Consider the following 23201-nt stretch of genomic DNA (forward strand, 5'->3'; position numbering starts at 1 on the left):
TGTAGCTAATTGCATCTGCACACAAAGCCTTCCCCTCTTATTCCATTCCCTCAGACCTTACAAAACCACAAAAGGCAGCAGCCACCATTGTTGAGGCACAATGCCCGTATGCTTGGCTGGAAAAAAAGCTAGCCTTCAGTTGATCTCAATGGATCAATTGGTGCACCCTGATGTGTGAGATATTCAGCTGGGTTAGACCAGCCCTGTTTGCAGCTCAAGGATCATGTTTGCCTAAGCTCATTAAGTGTTCAAGGCAATTAGAATGGATAGGACTTCTGGCAAACCTCAACAGATTAATAATAATTTCTGAAGCCCCCAGTGAGGGTGGTACATATTGCTGGTGAGAAAATTATTTTGCAGGCGGCCAGGTTTGGGATGCTTTTAAATGCCACGCTATGTATGATGAGGTCCAGAGCTCATATTCAAAAGCTCTCCAACATACCTCATAAGAATGTGTGTATATGGGTCATGTGTGGCATAAATTACGTGATCCGTGGCTAAATTGCATTTCCTGGTTGGCCTATCTTTCATCATGCGATCTAATGTGACTGCTGTTTTAGCAGGATAGCAGAGTGTTTCACGTCTTTCCATTGTGAGCAAATTTCAGTGATGATAGGGTTTTAACAATTCATAATGTCAGCAACTTTAGAGAAACGTTATCTGCTGGAACAACATCACTCTTGTATTCTCACTGGAACAAGATGCCTTTTTCATGGCACATACTCTTCTGAAAAAGAAGTACACTTTAACATACTTTATTACATATTATGTAAATGACATACTTTTAAAGAATAAAAACTTTTAAAGTGTGACCTGAATGTAATGTTTTTGGACACTTAATTGCATGTTATTTACAATTAATATAATATTATAGTTTACATTTATAATAAACAATTAGTTGAAATTTACCCACTTAATTTGACCTATTTAAGCACCTTTATATGTAATTTTATAATTACTTCTGCTGTCTTTGAAATATGGTTAAAGAGTACTGTCGATTGACGAGCGTTTACGGTAAACTAAAATACACTTTAATATAATTTTTATCAAATCTTGTATATCATGTATTTAAATTGTAACTTTGTAATGATGAAGTTGCAATTTAGTACGTTAAAAATATATTAGCTTTGAATATATATATATAACACCACACTACAGTACAATTAAAATTAGGATCAAGTACACATCAAAATAAGTGTACTTCTTTAAAGCATGACATACACTGTAAAAAATTAACGTGATTTTAACAGTAAAAGACTGTAAAAATGCTGCAGTGAAAAACTGTCAATTGGTTTACAGAAAGTTTCCGTACTATATGCGGTGAATAACTGTAATAGATCTAGCGGTACATTTAATGTAATTTTACGGTAAAATACCGTTAAATTCACAGTTTTTGGACGTGAAAAATAACAATTCATTGTAAAATTTACAGTGAAAAAACGTAAATTGACATTCCCACAATTCCCTGCGTGACACTTCACATTTGATATATTTTCGTTGAAATAACTCTGTTTCTTCTTAGTTTTTCTCATTTTTTTCTAATCAGTTATGTACATTAGGGTTTTATGTTACATTTAATGTTGTTAAATTAATGTTTATTGCATTTTTAAAATTTCATGCATGTTACCATGATGGTGTTTAGTGTGTGTGTGTGTGAATGACACTGTGTGCACCTTCTATATGTTAGTGTTGTCTTTCTCAGCATGTGGAAAATCTGCTTGTGATGAACTCTGATTCATCATGTGACTTGTCTAAGCAAGTTTTATATACTGTTATAGTTGAAGTTCCCAATCACTGCTATTATTTGAATGAAAGACGGCAACGATTGCAGTTAAAAATCATCATTTGCGTTCGACTGAAGAAACAAAGTCACCTACATCTTGGATGCACTGGGGGTAAACAGATAAACATCAAATTTTCATTTTTGGGTGAACTTTCCCTTTAATGAAATACGTTATTTTACCGTAAATTTACCAGATTTTTTTTTTTTCCGTTGCTACTGTATTTTTTACGGTAAAGTTCTGGCAACCACAGCTGCCGGTTTTTTACCGTAAATTTTACTGGGATTTTTTTTTAACAGTGTATGATTATTAAAATATAATGATTTAAAATGCACTTTAAAGTAAAACTTTTTATTTGACAGTATTACAAAGTACTTTTAAAATATTAAAATTGTTCTCTGTTTAAGTATGCTTAAGTGGCCTTTTATTTCATTATTATATTATATTATATTATATTATTTGCAGTTACAAGTTTTTAAAAAATATATAGTTAAGATTTAAAGTACACATTCACATACAATTAAACTCACCTTGTTTTTCAGAAAGGTATTTCCATGAAGAAAACTACAGTTCATTTGAAGCGGTTTTAAAATAGCTAATATTTGCACACTGCCCAACAGACCGCATAAAGTTACATCACGTTACATCACTTAATAACTTAACTTAATTTTTTAAATTAAAAAAAAGCTGACCCATTTCAACTTTCGCACGATACTGCACATGCCGTAATACTCACATGACTCAGAATGAATTCAGAAAGTCTTTTTTAATAAACTAGGAGAATACATAGGAGAAAATCAACAAGGCAACTTCACTTTAACATAAACAACAGAGAACACTGAACTGAGAAAACTTAAGGGCTTAAATACACTGAGCGAGGTAATCAACTGGAACAGAAACAGGTGCGTGATAAATCAGAACCAATGGGAACTAATAATGACCAGGAACACAGGCAAAACGGAAACAAAATCAAAATACAATGAAACTAAGGGGCCGTTTACACGAAAACAGGTTTCAAACTGCAAGTTTTTGAAAACAATACCGTTACTGTCTCCATGTAATCCACACAAAGGTGGATATGTGAAAACGGTGACGTTGTGTGCATGCGTATTACGTGTTCAGTCTATAGGCCCATAGTGTTTCTTTACAAAGTGACCTCAACAACTACAGGCCAGGTAGCATAATACAGTGTTTTTAATCATTTTCATGAATCCATGTAAACAGGGATCGTTTTGACAATATTCTCGACATACAACGTGTAAACGTACCCTAAACAGACTTTACACTGGTGATGTGTGCAGGATTTTTCCAATCATTTAGTCCACTTAAACCCCACCCCTTTCTTCAACTGCAAGCTCACATTCAGAGTCCCCACCCTACATTTTCTCGGTAACACTTTACAATAAAATCTAATTTGTTAACATTAGTTAATGCATTAACTGTCATGAACAAACAATGAACAATATATTCTTACAGAATTTATTAACCTTAATGTTAGTTAATAAAAAATGTTCATGTTAGTTCACAGTGCATTAAAGGTGGAGTATGCATTTTTTCAACAACACTGTTTGGAAGTTAGTCGGGCTGACACCAATAACAAACGTGTAATCAGCATTAGTGGGCATATGTCGGCCGAGGAGAGAGAACGAGCAAGAGGGAGATTTGAAAATAAGAAAAAAAAACTGCAGAACGAGAGATGGGACACAATACAAAACAGCTCAAAAGAATATCACTGGAATGAAGGTTTATGACTGGGCAAGCGCTTTAGGACCCGCGTTTATATTAGAAAAGCTTTCCAGTGCAGGAGAGAGCTAAGAGGGAAGGACTGAAAACAGACGCGGATGCTTTATGATTCCTTCTCATGTAAGTAACACTAGGTTTTGATTGTCTAGACCTGCTGTGCTGTTGGCGACTAACAACAAACACTTGTTTGTAGTTACTCTTTGTGTCCTGTACGTTCATTTTTTGTGCTTCCTTTCGTTCGTTCATCATCTGCGGTTTATTTTTCGTGAAGCATTTTGTTGTGCATCAGCTGTGATAAACAGACATCCACTTGCATTGCGTGTGTAACAGTGAGAGTTTTGCAGTTAAACTACTGCACACTGACGCCTGCTAGAGAATGAAGTGTTCACCTCGCATGCCAGCAGCGATCAGGCTGAGGTTCAAGACTGACTTGGAGCAGGGTGGTTAGGATTGGAGTGTTCGTTTTGGAGGCGGAGCAATGAAGAGAGGGGTGGGCTTGTTTGGGTGAATTTCAAATATCAACAGTGTTCAACAACGAATTTGAGAAATCGCATACAGCACCTTTAACTATTGTTAACAAATACTACTTTTGACCTGAATTTTTTTTTTTTTTGAATGTTTTAGTAAATGTTTAGATTTACATTAGCTAAGAATAAATACTGTAGTAGTATCGTTCATTGTTAGCTAATGTAGTTAACTAATGAAACCTCATTGTAAAGTAGGAGATAGCCTACCATTTTTTTTCTTTATCAATAATCATTTTACTCACATGTACTTTACAATACAGAAGAAAATATCTGGAATATCTAAAAAAATATATATCTATATAACATAACTTCTGTTTCACCACAACTTTAATGGTTCCTTTTTTTCTTTTTTTTTCTTTTATTTATTTATTTATTTTTTTTGATGAGAGCTGTGTTATTGTTTTTGTATGCAAGCAGACTAACATTTTTTACCTGGTGGATGATAAAATGTGGGGAAAGAATATCCAGCAGATTTGGGTCTGCTACATTTCTTTACAAAGTGACCTCCACTACTACAGGCCAGGTAGCATAATACAGTTTTTTTTTAATAATTTTCATGAATCCATGTAAACGGGGATCGTTTTGACAATATTGTCAACATACAATGTGTAAACGTACCCTAGTATGCAAGCAGACTAACAATTTTTACCTGGTGGATGATAAAATGTGGGGAAAGAATATCCAGCAGATTTGGGTGGACTCTTTTGACTTAAACCAGAAAGCAAGCAAATAGCAACAACCCAAAACACCCTAGCAACCAACCACCCTGAAGACTCTGTCTAGTTTGTATTATGATTTTACAGCATATTTTCTTGTTTTTGTTTAGATTCAATGGCTACTGTTTCAATGCAAATGGACACAAGTCAGCTCAAAAGATACAATTACAGGGTATAACGGTCTGTGATATATGAGATATGACATGCTGGTGGTGGGGGTATTCTAGGTTGTAAGATCTGCCCTGTAAAAGTTGAAAATTAAATCCTGAATCTACTGCATGCTAAGATTGCTCCAGCGGTACCGTTCCAGCAATTAGCATAATGCTATTAGGCATAGATCAAAAGGTTCCACAATATGACAGTCACTAATGGTGTCTAAGTATGACTCTTAGCACAGTGATGGCCATTAACATTTATATTATATGTTATCACATCATCAAGGCTAATGAATGTCTAATGAGTATGCTTTGCGGATGAATGGTGCATCTCTAATATTAACCGTTTGCCTACTGTATTAAGCTGTTGAATAGCAGAATTAAATGTGACATGGACTATGTTCTAAAATCTAGTGAGATGCCTAAATGGGCTGCATTTTAAGGCATCAAAAGTGATGCAAAGTTTCTAAAAGAGAAGCAATACCATCTTGCTGCATTCTAAGACACCTTCAGTTCTAAGACACCTTAAGAAAAGGCTGTAAATGTTCCGCTACCAGCTGCATCCTCACATGATAAAACCGATTAGCCTGGACTCATTCCTTTCTGTTTACGGATGTGACGTAATGACGCACAGAGGAACTGCTCCATTCTCAAATTTATCGTGGAAATCCACCATGTCGCTCTTATTATAAAAAGTGATCACAAAGACAAATCTGCATGAGCTTGATCTAATATTTAATGTTTTTTAAACGTTATAGATTTATGTAACAAATGATAATTGTTAAAATTACCCTTTTTTTAAATAATAAAAAATTCTTATTAATGATTTTTAGTTTTGTGAAAAGTAATTAAATCATCAGTTTTCCAATAACTGAAGATTGTGTACTGTCTAATACAAATACTTTAATGATTTTTACTTTTCCCACAAAATGTGCTGCTCCATCAATGCTCAATAAAAAGATATATACACTATTTTTCTACAGTTATACACTATGGAAGTAGGGGATTTGTGGAGCTTTGTGAATTACAGGTCTTTAAATTCTATGGAAATCTGTATGCATTCTGTGGGGTTCTGCGGGAGAGCTTGTATGTGGGCCTGGTTGTGGGGCTCATTTTTAGGATGCTTCCTTAAAAGGTGTTCGGACAGCAATTAGAGTGCAGTATCTGAGAAACACTGTTGCTATTTGAAATTAACCCAAACAAACAGACCCCTCCCTACACTGCACCCCCCGCCCCCCCCCCCCCCCAAAAGCACAAACATGCAATTCAAGAGTTGATGTCTCTTTATCATAGCTGAAGCGAAGCAAAATAATGCTTTTGTGAAATATAAAGTGAAGATGACGAGAAAAAAAGACAAGAACAACAAAATTAATATACAGAACACTAGAGTATATAAAAGCATATATAAATATTACTATAGCTAACATTAAAGGTGCCATAGAACCCTTTTCCACAAGATGTAATATAAGTCTAAGGTGTCCCCTGAATGTGTCTGTGAAGTTTCAGCTCAAAATATCCCATTTTTTATTATTCAATTTTTTAACGGCCTATTTTGGGGCATAATTAAAAATGCGCCAATTCAGCGCGTGTCCCCTTTAACACTAGAACTACCAAGGCAGTCATTTTGACCGTTTTAAAGATTTGCAATGTAATAACTTTGTTGAAATAAAACCCATATATCTACAGTTCCATGACTTTTCTTAAATTAATGTAAATTTTATTTTAACATTGTTATTTTATTAAAATTACAAAACACAAAAGAGTTCTGAGTATTTCTACCTTGAATGGCCATAGCGGTCAATTTGACCGCACATATTACAGGCGTTGTATCTCCTCAGCGCTTTTTCCCGCCGTTAAAGATGTGCGTAGCTGTTGCCTAGCAACTTTTCTCTGGCAGTTTTGTATGCTTTTGCTAAGCTAAAACTTAGCTTTACCGTCAAAATGGCAACAAGAAAGAAAATGACTGTCACTGAGGTTTTATCCTTGCTTGAGAACATTGATTGCGGAAAGCAAATTGCGGCATGCACTTTTGTGGGAGGTCTAGTAGCTCTTACACAATAATATCACAAACATATTATATTATGTATGCTTAAATTACCCCACATTTTTCATAAAAAATGACCATAGAAGCTTTGAAGTAAATATAACATGACAAAAATGACATTCACTGCTGTCTGGTATGAACAGTCAAAATGACCGCTATTGGCAGTTCTAGTAGTTATAGAATTCCGGTAGTGCTAGTGTTAAATGCTCGCGCTCCCCACCCCCAAGCTCTTCACTCTATAATACATTGCATAAGCAAAGTTCACACAGCTAATATAACCCTCAAAATGGATCTTTACAAAGTGTTCGTCATGCAGCATATCAGATCATGTGAGTATAGTATTTATTTGGATGTTTACATTTGATTCTGAATGAGTTTGAGGCTGTGCTCCGTGGCTAAAGCTAACACTTTTGGAGAGATTTATAAAGAATGAAGTTGTGTTTATGAATTATACAGACTGCAAGTGTTTAATAATGAAAAACGACATGGCTCTAGTCTCTGTGAATACAGTAAGAAACAATGGTAACTTTAACCACATTTAACAGTACATTAGAAACATGCTAATGAAACATTTAGAAAGACAATTTACAAATATCACAAAAGATATCATGATATCATGGATCATGTCAGTTATTATTGCTCCATCTGCCATTTTTTTTGCTATTAGCTTTGCCTGCTTACCTGCATAAAGTCTGTGTGCTGCTCCAGACCTTAATACTGGCTTGTCTAATGCCTTGAACATGGGCTGGCATATGCAAAAGTTGGGGGCGTACATACAGTATAAATGATCTCGACTGTTGCATCACAGTCGGTGTTATGTTGAGATTCGCCTGTTCTTCAGAGGTCTTTGCACAAATCAAATTTACATAAGAAGGAGGAAACAATGGTGTTTGAGACTCACTGTATGTCATTTCCATGTACAGAACTCTAATTATTTAACTATGCAGAGATAAATTCAATTTTCAATTCTAAGGCACCTTTAAAACAACAGCATATCTTCGTTCTGTGAAACATAACAAAATCAATATTACTCATGTATGGAGCAGAACTGACGCAACCTCTGTGTCCGTTTTGTAATGTGAAAGGTAATGTCTCTCAGCCATCTCTCTTTCTACAGTCTTTCCTCAAATCTCCTTCTCGCTCACAGAAATCACTTACTGCACCTTTAAATATAGGCAATTAAAACTGGCAAAATAAAATAAGGTTGCAGCGTTTCTGTACTGTTGACCACTTATAAGTTTTTCTATACTTTACCACTCACTGTATCCAACTCCATCAGCCAGATTCCACCTGTCATGGTCATTGATTTTGCTGCTACCAATTTAACTGGCATTGCCAGTGGTCATTGTCACTTTCATTCCCTCAAATCAACTCTTAGTTGCTGTATATGTGAAAGCCCCTTTTAAAAGCTTATATAGGCAACAGACATCAATGTAGCTCACTGGAAATTGGAATAGGGCCAAAATCATCCCTCACTTCTCTGTGTTGTGTGTCTTTATTTTTTCCTCTAATTTTCTCAGCATTTTCTGCACTTGCTTATGACATCTCTGCTAAGGAAACCTACGTTTCAGGTGTTGTCATGATAGATGTCACACGCTTAAATGCATCAAAACGCTTACCTGCTTCTACAGCAATCAAACCACACAAAACAGGGAGAGTGGGATTTCAACCCCCAGCAGGAGGTTTCGATTCTACTCCACATTATCCCCCATCCTCTGGGTTTCACGCTCTTCAAAACAATTGGGGATAAAAGAGCAAAAATGGAGCTAAATCACTTTCCCCAGGGAAGAGAGAGATAAGTCATATTCTCAGTGGTGTTATCCATCATCTGCAGCTCATAATGTCTCCTATGCTGAATCATGGCTGAGATGACTCTGGGCACATGAAACTAAGAGCTTTTCTCAAACTACAAACACAACATTAACATCTCATTTATAAAGCAACAGGATTTACAAGCAATAAATGGAAAGAAACTGCAATTTGGTGTGAATAAAAATGCATTGCATTTTGAACGGGATTTATGTGATGACAAAAGTCTCAGCTTCAAACGGCAAGCTTGTGCATCGTCCCCAGACTGAACGGGCGTTTATAAGGACAGTGATTAAATCATTGGAGGTTGACCAGCTATACTGTACTGTTGGTGCAAGTAAATATTCTTACTCGACTGGTGTATCAGTAGTATCAGGAGGGATCGCATGAGCATCGCTGTCTTTACTCCTGTTGGAAAAAGCCTTATCATGTTGCTGCATATTCACATAAAGTTGAATTCCAACTATTCTGTTGCCTAATTGCCAGTTCTCATCGAAAATGAATGATTTTAGGTCACTGTTAGTGTGCTTCTTGATGAATTTTGCACACTAAAATGGCAAAAGCTTTTAAAAAATGCAAGCTTCAGTCTAATTGGCTACTTATCTGGAGGCGTTCTGAGTTTTCCGTAATTTCAGACATTTTACTGCAAGGTTTACAGCATTTCACAAGAGTTATAATGAGAAGAATATTAACATAACTACCAATAGGAGCTTAAAGTATAAACATAGAAACGTTACATTGGCTCAAGAATTTACTGTCAAGCAATGCCATTGAAAATGATGAAATTGAGAAAATTTATAAAAAAATTGTTTTTGTAATGAAGTTAATTATTATCAATAATAATTGTAAAAAACGGTAAATTCTGGTATGAAAATTTCAGTTGGAAATGTAAATGTGATTCTACTCAGATGATAGATAGATAGATAGATAGATAGATAGATAGATAGATAGATAGATAGATAGATAGATAGATAGATAGATAGATAGATAGATAGATAGATAGATAGATAGATAGATAGATAGATAGATAGATAGATAGATAGATAGATAGATAGATAGATAGATAGATAGATAGATAGATAGATAGATAGATAGATAGATAGATATTCTGTTGCCAGAGTCCCTTCCACTGAACTCAGAACAACAGCTTTAATGAATTTATCTTGAATTGATATGAATATCTGAGAAAGATTAACAACAATCTTACATTGTGCAATTGACACTGAAATACTTAGACGTTCAGACAGACGCACAGCAGAACAATAAGTTCTCACATCAATAATGTAATGTCAATATCTATGAAAAATGCTACAATGGACAGTTGAATGCGCAATTCATTCTTCTCTGTCAATCGTTTTTATTAAATGGTTTTCACACAGTCAGAGGCTTCTGTTTCAATTCTTCCAAAAAGAAATGCTTTCTGCAAAGCAGTGTGTCACAGTGGTCAGAAACTAGAAAATCAAAGTAGGAACATTAGAGAACTCTCCCTGAAGAGCTTGCTTAAAACATCATGACAGGAGTAAGCTATTAAGCCAACATATCCGTATCTTATAGCAGTACATTTCTGCCTTAATGTGCCCTTTAGTGCAGCTCATAAACACATAAAGCATGGCTATTTGTGGGGGAAAAATGGCTGTGGATTTACACTGATGGCCTTTCGCATCATCCTGATTAGCCCTGATGGCTTCCTTAAGAGAGCCATTGAAGCCTGTTGATTCTCTTGCTCAGCACAACTATAAGTGCATGAATGGTGACGACTCACTGATAAGCAATGGAACAATTATTCCATTCCTGAAGCTCTTCAGAGTAGCACCACAACAACTAAACACATGTATTGACACAACTACATCAGCACAAAAAAGGGCTCTTTACTGCGGGAACTTATTGTAAATCACATTTAATTCTCAATTGCATGAAACCTAACAGCGTTGTCAGATGTTGCGCCCAATTCTACCCCCATTCAAATCCAACTCTGACTCCAAAGAAATTCCATTGGCTTACAGAACATGGGTACTCTATATCTGACTAGTAATATTACAATATCAATTAAAAGAGTTATGTTTCAAAAAATATTGAAAGTCCCCTAACACTGCCAAAGATTCAGCCACATGCATACAAGCCAATTATTCAATGTTTTATACTTCATAGTCTTATTTTCATAGTAGTAAGAGGGGTGCAGATGAAAATCTTCAAGCAGAGTCCAGCACCACATCTGCAGACGTGAAACAAACAAAAACAATTTAATGATGAGTATGGGTGCTGGGTTTAGAGAAGAGAGCCAGTGAAGTGGATCCAAATAACAGATAAATGAGAAGATCTTTGCCACAGATGTGCAAAACTATAAACTGTGAAATTGGCGTTTTTTTTTTTTGTTTTTTTTTTTTTTTTTTTTAAATTCAGTTTGCCCTGTTCTTTATCCTGAAATAACTTAAAGGACAACCAAGTTGGACAGAGTCAAATGAGCTGTATCTGTATGAGACACATAGTTTACGCAAGTGCATAAATAATAATTCTATATAGTAATTTTAACAATAAAAGAAAACAGTAAAATGCTATAGTAATTATAGTAGTTATTTGTAATTTCCTTTACTATATACAATGAGAAAATAAATCTAAGGAACAATTTATGTAATTTTACAGTAAAATACTGTTAAATTATTAGATTTCGGTAGTAAAAATGTAAGTCATCTAATAATTTACACCATTATTTCATATATATAATTATATTTCTTAGTTTTTGTATCTAATAGGTTTATTATCTTATGTTGCTTACTTAATGTTTATTGCATGTTTATTGTCTCTTTAAACACCTGTATTATTATGGTGGTTATCAGTATGTTATACAGGTGCAAAGGTTTTTTGTACTTTAGTAGGATCTCTTCCGTAAAACCTAAAATGTTGTTACCATTTTTATGGTAAAGTTTCAGCAACCACAGCTGCTATTTTTACCTCTTTTTTTTTCATAATTTTTTGTTTTTTTTAACAGTGTGTAGCTACACAAGCTCAGAATCACAGTGCTTCATTCCAAAACGTGTCAGAGCGAAATTCACAATGAAAAACAAGTACATAATGCATTCTTAGAGTTGCCGCAAAGGCATTAGCGGTTAGCTACTATGTTTTCTCTTTCAAGTGAACTACTGTCATAGTGAAGCCGTTTGAAAAAGATTCTTGTTGAACAAATTAAAGTTAGTAAAACTGTCATTCTGTTTATAGAGGGTATGTATTGACGTCATTTTTCCGCCGGAACATGCACCCTCAGCCGGACTGAGTGGCAAAAGAGCCTGCAGCATGACTGGATTTAATAGGGGAAACTGCAAAAATGCAAGTGAAAAACAAGTAAAACACGAGTAAAACAAACGATTAAACTAAAGGTTGGACTTGATCGTGTTACTGTTACAACTTATACCAAAGATCCAGTAATCCATGGATACTGACATGCAGCCAGGAATTTTGTTAAAATTCCAAACAGGAAATAAATGTTTCCAGACATTTATATGTGTCTGATTTCAATGCCCGGGGAAATACATAAAGCAAATTTTCCTGTGTACTCTTTATATAAATACAATATAGGTAGGCCTAAATCACGGTGATCACTTACAGTATATCAATGTATAGTCTTTGTCAGTGTTTATTTAAAAACACCCAAGTATGAATGGTAAGATGGTAAATAATTAATTGATGAGTTGTCAATACAATATAGCAATACAATATATAGGGTATGATTTTACCCCAAAATTCAACATATTGACAAAATAAAAACTGCAAATCCACGTTTCTCTGCCTGGAGTCCAGCTGTTTCTGTGAATTGCAGCAATTCATTTGCTTCTCTTTTCTTTAACTTTCGGCAGTCTTTTTGCCACTCACTTCAGATGACAGTGACGTAACGTGCATATCCTCTATAGTTAGCTGTCTGAATTAGATATGTTACTTGAGTATATTAGCATATTAAAAGGATTTCTCAAGATCATGTGACTGAAGACTGATGAATTCTGAAATGCTTTACCATCACAGAAATAAACTGCATTTTAAAATATATTAAAATAGAGAACAGTTATTTTAAATTGTAAAAATATTTCACAATAGAACTATTTTTATCGAATAAATGCTGCCTTAGTGACATAAGAGACTTCTTTAAAAAAAACAAAAAAAAAAACAACCTAAACTTTTGAACAGAGGTGTACAATAGGAAAGGTACAAGTTCTCTTTGTACAGCAATATTAATAAGTGTTGTTCTGGATAGTACTGCTTTATTTTAATAATACTGCGGGGAGGGGAGGGGTTTTTGGCTTGTTGACTAGATTGAGGAGGGCACGTGAGTCGAGAAAAAAATCAGTGGCCTACTTTTGCTTTGTGATTATTCAGGCTGTACAGTGCATACATAACCATCAAAGCCTTTTTCTGATTTTTTGATTATGAAGCAAGCAAAATTGTTTCCTGAGTAATCAAGCCCATCAATATGAAGATGGCCCTCTGTAAAAATAATAAATAAATAAATAAACACACACAGGCAGAATCACAGAGAGGCAAAGAAGTAACAAGGTGTACCTGATTATACTGATCCATGAGGGACATGTATAAAACTTTTCACATGTGTTTTTTTTTTTTTTTTTTGAAGAAGGATGACAAATGAGCGATAGCATCAAATTAAAAAAAGAAACTTTTTTTCAGAAACAAAAAACAAAAAACACCAAAAGCAGTTATATTATATACATTATTCTGTATTCGGCTGTGAATATTGCAGTAGACTAAAATGAGTTACAAAATCAAAATCACAAATGGCTTGGATACAGATATGCTCTGATGTATTTTGGTGTGTGTGTGAGAGTATGACCCGTTAAATTAAAGAATTATTGCTTAGCAATTACTTTTTTGGACTGGTGATCGAACACCCAGTGATATGCTATTCCACATCTACACAGCGCCGCTGAAATAAAAATTATTTACACGGGAAGTCGTGTAAGTGAGTGTGGCTTGAAGGCACAGAACAGCTGTACATGTAAATCAATATGAAAGATTCAGTAACAAGTGATTCATTATGTTGCTAATCGCTACAGACACAAGTACAATGAGTTTTAGAGATTTTAAGAGGACTTTATTGTAAAATACTGTAACTAGCATAATTATATATGACTAGTCATTAAATATACAGCATATTGTCATGGGAAGATTCTGCAGCAATCTAGCATTCCAAGACATGTAAACACTGCAGTTTTTTATTGCGCAAATGTCCCATGGTTTAAAAAAAAAGTGTAAAACAGTATTGTGCAATTTTGCATAATTGCATGTTGAATTCAGCGAGTTCATGTAAAAATAAACAGTTATATTACATTTTTAACATTCAAATAAAGAGTCAAGAAAACACACAGGTCATTCATTATGCTGGAATGGAAGGTCAAGCTGAGCACATGTGGGAAACAGTATCCCAAGCAATGCTCTGTCCGTACGCTACACATTTTGGCAAATGCCGTAGGTCGTATTCTATATGCATAAATATGCACTACAGTACGCAGTGAATACTGCAGAAATAGTAAGAGTAGTACGATAGTGGGCCATTCTGAACATAACATTAAGACCACAAAAGGACTAATTCTGCCCTCTATTGGATAATAAGAGAAGGCACCTGAATGCATCAGCTCAAATTCAAAACCTTTAGATTTGAATAAAAACACCTCATGAAGAGCAATCAAAACACAGTTTTTATCCAACTTGTACAATCTGTGTAAAGAGCCTTACACTCAATATTGTGTAAATATGTTGTGTAATGATGTGTGATGTACGGTGTAAATCAAAGTATATGTGCTAGCAGGAAATAAAATGTGTCCTAACAGGAAGTGTCACGGAGCCCAGTGAGTAATCAATGTGTGAGTGTCTGACAGGCTGCAGGGATTCTGTAACCACTGTCAGGAGATGATGATGATGATGATGAATGGGGCCTATGGTTTTGTTTGCTTTTGTAGCTGTTGTTTCAACGGGCCTCTGACAGTGGCTTGTCGGGGCAAGTTGCCGGTGGAATTGGAAAGTGGAACGTTTGACATAAGGTTTGGAAGTGAACTAAGAGTCCACCCATGCAGAAAACTCAAAAGGTGCTTTTGTACAAAGATAAGGAGCTTTGATAATAGGAAACTTTTGTTACTGACGTTATCCTTTACATAGAACATGTCCTGGCAAGTTACCATTGGTAAGTGTAACAAATTATAACAGATGATCTTATGATGTCAAACACTTGGACTAGGTGAATCCCTGATTTACCCTTTCTCCACCATTGTGTCATGAATGATTTTTACATCATTCATGACACAATGCTTACCCAGCATTGACAGAATTTTACATAATTTATGACACAACGCGTCCCCAGCATTGCCGGAATTGTACAATAATCCATGTTTTCGCTGTTATATGGTAGGGGACGCTATTACACATCTTCTGAAAGAGTACAGAATCTCTGGCAGTTTTCCCAACTAAGCAATTTTGTTGCTAGATTTAGCAACTTTTCAGACTACACTAGCAAATTTTCCAAAAAGCACCTAGCAACAAATTTAGCAATTTTTAACATTTATTTGGCAACTTTTAGCAACTTTTGGAAAGCGACTAATCAAAACAGCACACGTACAAACTAGCTAAATAGACTGAGCGGTTGATTCATAATTCCTTAAGATCGGAAGACAAAAAGACAACAAAGACATCAAGACAAAAGACAACAAGTGGGGGCGGGGCTACACAAAAAGGCACGATCATTTAGCGGTAGCATATTAACTACCACAGGGCTTTAATTGTTCAGTTCATTTGTAGTTTCACTGGTTAAAAGGAAAATAGCCTACATATGTAATTGTTCAAAAGTGTTTACCTGTTCAATTTCAATGTTGTATTTAAAAATAAAAATAAATCTGGTCATAAAAAAGTGTTTGTATTCATTTTAAAAATGCGTGTGTATTTATTTTACAAACAAATCTGAATTAGCATTTCAAATAATATCTATGAAGTTTTGCGTTGCGATTACGTAATGACGTCATGGCGCAATTACGTCACAATGTCATTTAGCAACTTTTAGCAACAAAACGATCTGCCTTTAGCAACTTCCCCTGAAAATTAGTTGGCAACACTGATCTCTGGGTGCAAAAACAAGGGAAGCAGAAACAAGTGACAGATGCATCGCTAACTCGATCATCAAACATCAAACAGCATATAAATCAAAACTGCCTGATGTTACCAAATGAAATGTCAAAGTACATGACTGTGCAAGATTTGGGGGTGTTGATGGACTCGATCTACTCTGTTTATGTTTTGAATATCCTTCTGAATCTGATACAGATGTAGTCTTTGGGGGGTGGGGGAAGCAATTTTTTCAGCTTTTTGTTCAAAATATTGCTTTTTTAAATGATACTTAGTCCCATTCAAGTGTTGATAAAAAAAGACTGCATGAAGCTACATTTTTTGTTTGTCTGTTTAAACAAGTTAGTTCACCCCAAAATGAAAATTCTGTCATGAATTACTCATCCTCATGTTGTTCAACACCGTAAGATTTTTGCACTTCTTCAGAAGACAAATTAAGATACTTTTGATGACATATTGCTGTCAGATTTCCTTCCATTGACTGCCTTTGCAACTACCACTTTGACGCTTCAAAAACTTCATAAAGAGATCAGAAAACTAATACATATGAATCGAGTAGTTTAGTCCAAATTTTCTGAAGAGACTCGACCGCTTGTTATGACGAACAGATTTAATTTAGGCTTTTACTCGCATGTAAACATTGATGAACATAAGCAGAAGTTTAACCAAACCTGCTACACGCGTGAGAACGAACCTCTTCCGGAAGCTCAAACGTGTTGCGTAACACAAAGCTTCTGGTGTGTAGCACGTTTTTGAAGTGTCAAAGTGGTAGTTGCAAAGGCAGTCTATGGAAGGAAATCTGACAGCATTCTGTCATCAAAAATAGCTTAATTTGGTTTCCGAAGAAGAATGAAAGTCTTAAGGGTGTGGAACGACATGAGGGTGAGTAATTAATGACAGAATTTTCATTTTGGGGTGAACAAACCCTTTAAAAGCAGAGGCTCAGTTCTTTCTTTTGATATATTGTAAGTTCAGATATTCATACAACAAAATATACTGGGGGCTATGAAAAAAAAAATATATATTATTAGACCTCTTTTGCATAGATACTGTGGTTAGTTAATTCAAATTATGAATTTAAATTCAATTGGCAACAACAGACAGCCCAGATTGCACAGGTACGTCTCTAAGATGTCTGCTAAAGAGTGCTTAGTCTGGAAAACATCTGTTGTGTACAAACATCTGATAAACATCTTAGAAGAAGCAGTTTCAGATGCATTCTAAGTCATAAACACCTTAAAGATGTTTTCTAAATGTCTATTTAACATCACAAAACATCGTAGAGACATATTGCAGATGAGCAAACACTCTAAAAAGTGTATGCAGACATCACCGTGATGTATTACGCATCTAAAATCTTGTTTGCTTAAATTTTGGAATGAAATTGAGATTTCATTCTCAATTGAGTTCTGAATGTTGCACAACCCAGATGAAGCCAACTCTGAATTCTTTCAAGGAAATGTGCTATGTAGAGTAACTGTAAGACCTATGTAAGGGGAATTCTCTTATGCCCACACAGCCACACAGGGATCCGTTAAATAATCTGCCCACTCGGAACAAATGAGGATAAATTCATTTAAACAAAATAGTAAAGCATGCTATCAAAATTGAATCAAGTCAGCTTTAAACTGACCGTTAAATGAAACATGTCGCTGTGTAAATGTTATGGAATCCTGATGATGTTGCAAATTGTTTTTTATGTGTCGTGTGTACTGTATGTCACCTTCAACAAGTAATTACCAGTAATTGCCCTCATTGAGACAGCAAACACATGTAAGCTTAAATAAATCCAAGAGAACTGTAATTAGATTCCCAGCATTTACATGTTGTGTGTGATGCAGAAATTAGTATCACAAGAGATTTGTCATGGCAATTTTTTTTCATGGCAAAACTTTAACAGAATTAACTCAAATACTGTCCTTGGAAATTTGATACTGGTAATACAATTAAGTGAAACTAAAGGAATGTTCTTCAAACAATAGTTTCCACTCATCCCTCAGTTTGTAAAAGTAAACAAATTTGACATTTAGCAGAATAAACTTACAATTGAAGTCAATGGGGCAAGACAAAACAAAAGTGATTTTGTAGATTAATTATACAAATTTGAAGAATAAGCTGATGTATAATTCAGCTTTTTAAGTTCAAAATCTGAGATATAAAAATAATGTTCTAATCTCCCACTGCTAGAGACTGTTTCCTCAACGTTCAATTATGCAATCATCACTTTTTAATGCCATTGGGGCTTTACGCAAACCACAAAACACAAGTCCTTCATTCCTGAGGAAGCAAGCTGAATGTCGGAGAATTGTCAGCACCAGCCTTTTAATCTGATTTAAACTTTGTGCTATATGATTAGCTGTAGACATTATTTGAGAGATAACCTCACATACATGAAAGACTCAGAGTCAGGCGCACCCAATAAACTGATCACTGCATTGTAATACAGCCATTATAAACATACATTTCGAGAGCTTTGTGAACAATAAGTGATTCATTAAGGAGATCAAACATGGTGACTCAGGAGATGTTGTACATCTTTTACCAGCAGCCAAAATGATAGTACAACATGTTTATTAAGAGATTAAAAAGAGTCTAGCAGCAAGAGATCTGCTGTTCAGTCTTGTCTGTTCAGTCTTGAAATATTGTTGACTTTAGCTAAAATATTAATATGGAACAAATGGAACCCAAATTTTTATTAGCAAAATCTCCAAACATTCCAAAATATGGAATGTTTCATCCTTATAAGAGCACAACACATAGCCACTCAGCGATATTAAAGGAATTGTTCACCAAAAAAAATTAAAGGTCTGTTGTAAGTGACTTAAATTATTAAATTTGATGCAAATGATGCACAACATCTTTGAGGGTTAGGTGCAAGCTGCAGTGAGTTTTTTATTTATTTATTTAGCTTTTGTGTGTGGTTGGTTATGACAAACATTGGTAACTTTTAATCATTGTTGCATGAAAAATTGCTTCATGAAAAATCTAAAATTACTTATATTCCTCCAACAAAATGAAAGGGCTTGGATTGAGCGGTATTGACTTTATGTTTTTGGGTGAACTTTTCCTTGTGCCTTTTTTGTCTTTATAAAAAGAACTCACCCACACTGATGTAGTTGCCAGCCAGAAAGAAGTTCCAGTGTAAGAGTGTACTGCTGCGGGAAGAATCTGTGTCATTGGTGAAACCTATAGATCTCATGGACAAATTGGGAGAATCCGTACAGATGCTCTGTCTGCCAGAGAACATGGAGGTGTTCAGAGATACTGTATCCATATTGCTTAGTTTCTTTAATTGCGAAACCATTAAACAACCCCAGGAACAGTCATGTATGTTCTACAAAATCCTGAAAAAGCTGTCCGTCGTTTTCCCAGTGGTGCTCTTCTTGATGAAAAAGAAAGATCTCCTGGTTTTCAGTGTAAAGGAAGTTTAACAGATGTTCAGACAGAGTCAGTGTCTTTGTGAGTGTTTAGGGTTGGAGGTGTGGTACAACCATCTGACGGAGCTCCACAGCCAGTAATTGACCTGCAGACAGGACGAGGTCAGTGTACCGATGGCCTGGAACAAAACCACACCTGCAGCGGGGTGCACACCTGTTAACACAGGGCAAATGCAAGACTTTACAAACTAAACATACATTTTATAAACATTCTTATACAATGAAAAATAAATGTTTAGGATTTACTTTGAAACCATTTTTACCTATAAACTGCTAGTAAATTTAACAAATATTTCCAAAAGAAACAAGTAACGCATTGAATTAAACATGAAATTTTAAATTAGAAAGACTGAAATAGTAATTTCTTGTAAAATGTACTCTTAACAAGGAACCCTCTAATTTGGTACATTAATATAATATTAGATGTTAAAATTAACAACAGAGCTATTATATTAAAATACTGTTTATTTTCAGATACACTCAAATAATGCTTGTATACACATAAGGTAGTTTTCATAAATACTTGTCTTCATGGCAAATTTATTATGTGTGTATATATATATAAGTTCATATCTACTGTTTATTTATAGCTAACTAATGGACTGTGAACATTTCCTGACTTTCCTGAGGTAGCCTAAAAGCAACATTAAAGGATTAGTCAACTTTTAAATAAACTTTTCCTGGTAATTTACTCACCCCCATGTCATCCAAGATGTCCATGTCTTTCTTTCTTCAGTCAAAAAGAAATTAAAGTTTTTGATGCAAACATTCCAGGATTTCTCCTTATAGTAGACTTCAATGGGCACCAAACAGTTGAAGGTCAAAATTAGTTTCAATGCAGCTTCAAATTGTTCAAACATGATCCCAGATGAGAAGTAAGGGTCTCATCTAGTGAAACCAATCGCTCATTTTCTGAAAAAAATTGAAAATTATATATGTTTTAATCAGAAATGCTCATCTTGAACTAGCTCTCTTCTTCTTCTCCTCTATTAGAATTCCAGCAGTGTAGACACTGCTAAGCATAATACTGCCCTCCACAGGTCAAAGTTTGAACTAATTTTTATATGCAATATGCTAGTTCAATTGTATATAACAATTAGTTCAAACTTTGGCCTGTGGAGGGCAGTATTATGCTTAGCAGTGTCTACACTGCTGGAATTCTAATAGAGGAGAAGAAGAAGAGAGCATTTAAGGTTAAAACTTATATAATTTTCAATTTTTTATTTTTTATTTTTTCAGAAAATGAGCAATGGTTTCACTAGACAAGACCCTTATTTTTCATCTGGGATTGTGTTGAACAATTTGAAGCTGCAGTGAAACTTATTTTGACCTTAAACCGTTTGGTGCCAATTGAAGTCTACTATAAGGAGAAAAATCATCAAAAACTTTAATTTCTTTTTGACTGAAGAAAGACATACATGGACATCTTGGATGACATGGGGGTGAGTAAATTATCAGGAAAAGTTTATTTAAAAGTGGACTAATCCTTTAAGTGACATTTTTCACAAGATGTTTTATTGACGTCTTTCCGCGGTTGAAACACTGATTGAACGATTACATGAGACATTCATTTCGGTAAGTTGTACTGCATCATACCTTTTGATGTTCATGCATGTTTGTTCAAGCTATAACTTGTATTAACATGAAAGAAAAGACTCGTGCTTCGTGGTGCGGCTTGAACTGAGGCACTACATCGCATTTAAGAGCGTCAAAACGCCATTTACTGTTTGATTTTCGTGATAAAATGGACAAAATTTGAAAGCTGAGACTTTGTTTCTAATCACAAGTTACAAAGAACAAAGCTCTTTGTGATTATTGGATGGGAGACCTGCAACAAATAGGCCTAATATTTAGTGCAGGGAAAAAAACTGCAGACATATCTGGCAAGTGGCAACCGTGGCAACCCTGAACTACGGGTGAGTTATAGGGTCAAATAGAGCCTGGTTTAATTTCGCTTTTTTAACTGTTAAAGCGTTGTTGTCGCGTTAACTTGCCTTAAATTTAATACAAGATAGATTTTCTTCACACAATATGAGTTACAGTCTGAACACGTTTTTCTGCCCCCCTTTGATTGACAGGATATAATCAAACTTTAGGAAAACCTTGACGACAATGTCATCAGTTGTGCCTGCTTTTAAACGTGCACTGATGCTTGCAGCTTCAACATTCATTCTTAACCTTAAATATAAAGATTTTAAATGTCTGAATTAGACTGGCCATCCACACAGAATGTTACCCATCTATGGCCCGAGACACTGGGACTGACTCCAGCATCACTGTGACCCTGTAGAGGATAAAGCTGTTTGGAAAATGGATGGATTTCAAATGTAACTGAGCCACGCATTACGTAATCACGCATTACGGATCATGTTGAAGCTGCACTGAAACTGCAATTTGGACCTTCAACCCATTGTACCTTGGTGAAGTCCACTATATGGAGAAAAATCCTGGAATGTTTTCCTCAAAAACCTTCATTTCTTTTCAACTGAAGAAAGAAAGACATGAACATCTTGGATGACATGGGGGTGAGTAAATTATCAGGAAATTTTAATTCTGAAGTGAACTAATCCTTTATAAGGCACTTTGCTTATACTGAAACGCATTCATGTACCATGCACTTAAAAGAAAAAAATTGTTTTACCATGATACACATGTCTAAAAACTATGGTGTTACTATTGCTATTGTACACATCCAATCCAGAAAAACATGATATTATTATGGTGACCCCCACAACCGTGGCAAAATGACGTATTGCCATGGTACGTTTAAAAAAACACAGTATTATTTTGGTTCCACATCCAATATAATATAATACCATGGTACTATGTCACAGAAACACAAACAGTGAGGCGTATCATATAAACATAAGAATGAATGGAAACTTTCATATTACTGTATAGGGATGAAAAACAAATGATGTAATCACTTAAGTCGTATCTTTTATTTTTGCATGGCTGTCAGTGAAGTCTACTTCAAGAGAGCAACAACAGTTGAACACTCCCATTATAATCAGTGCTGATCTCTTACAGGATCTCTTTCTGAATTCCACTTTATGACGTTAAGGTGTGCTAGAGACATGTCAACTGCCTGCTAACCTGAACAATGGCTTTAATGTTCACTTTGAGTGCCTGTTGTGTATGACGTGACATGTTGATACCTGAGGATGCAGGACTGGACGTGTCAGCAATGTAACACCTGGCCTCAGGTAACAGACAAGGCGATGAGAGGGGTAAAAAACCCCCCGATCCCCTCCCTCTAAAACACCTCAGTCTCAGCTAAAACAAATCTGTCTGGGGCTTAAATTCCTCAGTAGACAAAACAATGGATGTCTTTTTAGAAATGCTTCATGCCTGTATATAATATGCATTATAAAGGTATTCTTAAAGCAATTTTTTTTTTTTTTTTTTTTTTGAGGGGCGTGTCAAATTATTGTTTATGATAATCAATCACGCATTTGAAGCATTATGAGATTTACTGTATATGCATGTCTTTGTCATAAACATTGTTATGCATGAAGTCTTTCTATGAAAAGATATGACTACACCTTACAGGCACAATGTGTAAGATTTTTGGGTTAAAATATTCAAAAACAACTATAACAATGTTATATATTTTGTTGACTTATGTACTTATATTATCCCAAATGTTTCCAAGAATGTTTAAATCCAGAGAAATAAGCGATTTTAATCAGGACACGGGCCGTGTCCATGCGTCGCCTATCAATGATATCATACCTGTGTTACCCTCGATTTCCGGTTTTATTTTGTTGAAACCATGGAAACAACAAAAACACTTTAAAGGGTTAGTTCACCCAAATTCTGTCATTAATTACTCACCCTCATGTCGTTCCACACCCGTAAGACCTTCGTTAATCTTCA

General features: G+C 35.2%; 1 protein-coding gene across 1 annotated transcript in view; it reads right to left on the minus strand.

Moving 5' to 3' along the window:
• plch2a (phospholipase C, eta 2a) overlaps positions 1-23201 on the minus strand; it is a 166653-nt gene that overhangs the window by 136324 nt on the left and 7128 nt on the right. The window contains exon 3 of the mRNA XM_067395341.1: positions 18988-19476. Within this exon, the coding sequence (XP_067251442.1) occupies positions 18988-19189 (202 nt within the window). The 5' untranslated portion in view covers positions 19190-19476. The remainder of the gene's footprint in view (positions 1-18987; positions 19477-23201) is intronic.

Source organism: Chanodichthys erythropterus, chromosome 9, assembly GCF_024489055.1.
Source record: "Chanodichthys erythropterus isolate Z2021 chromosome 9, ASM2448905v1, whole genome shotgun sequence".
Lineage (NCBI taxonomy): Eukaryota > Metazoa > Chordata > Actinopteri > Cypriniformes > Xenocyprididae > Chanodichthys > Chanodichthys erythropterus.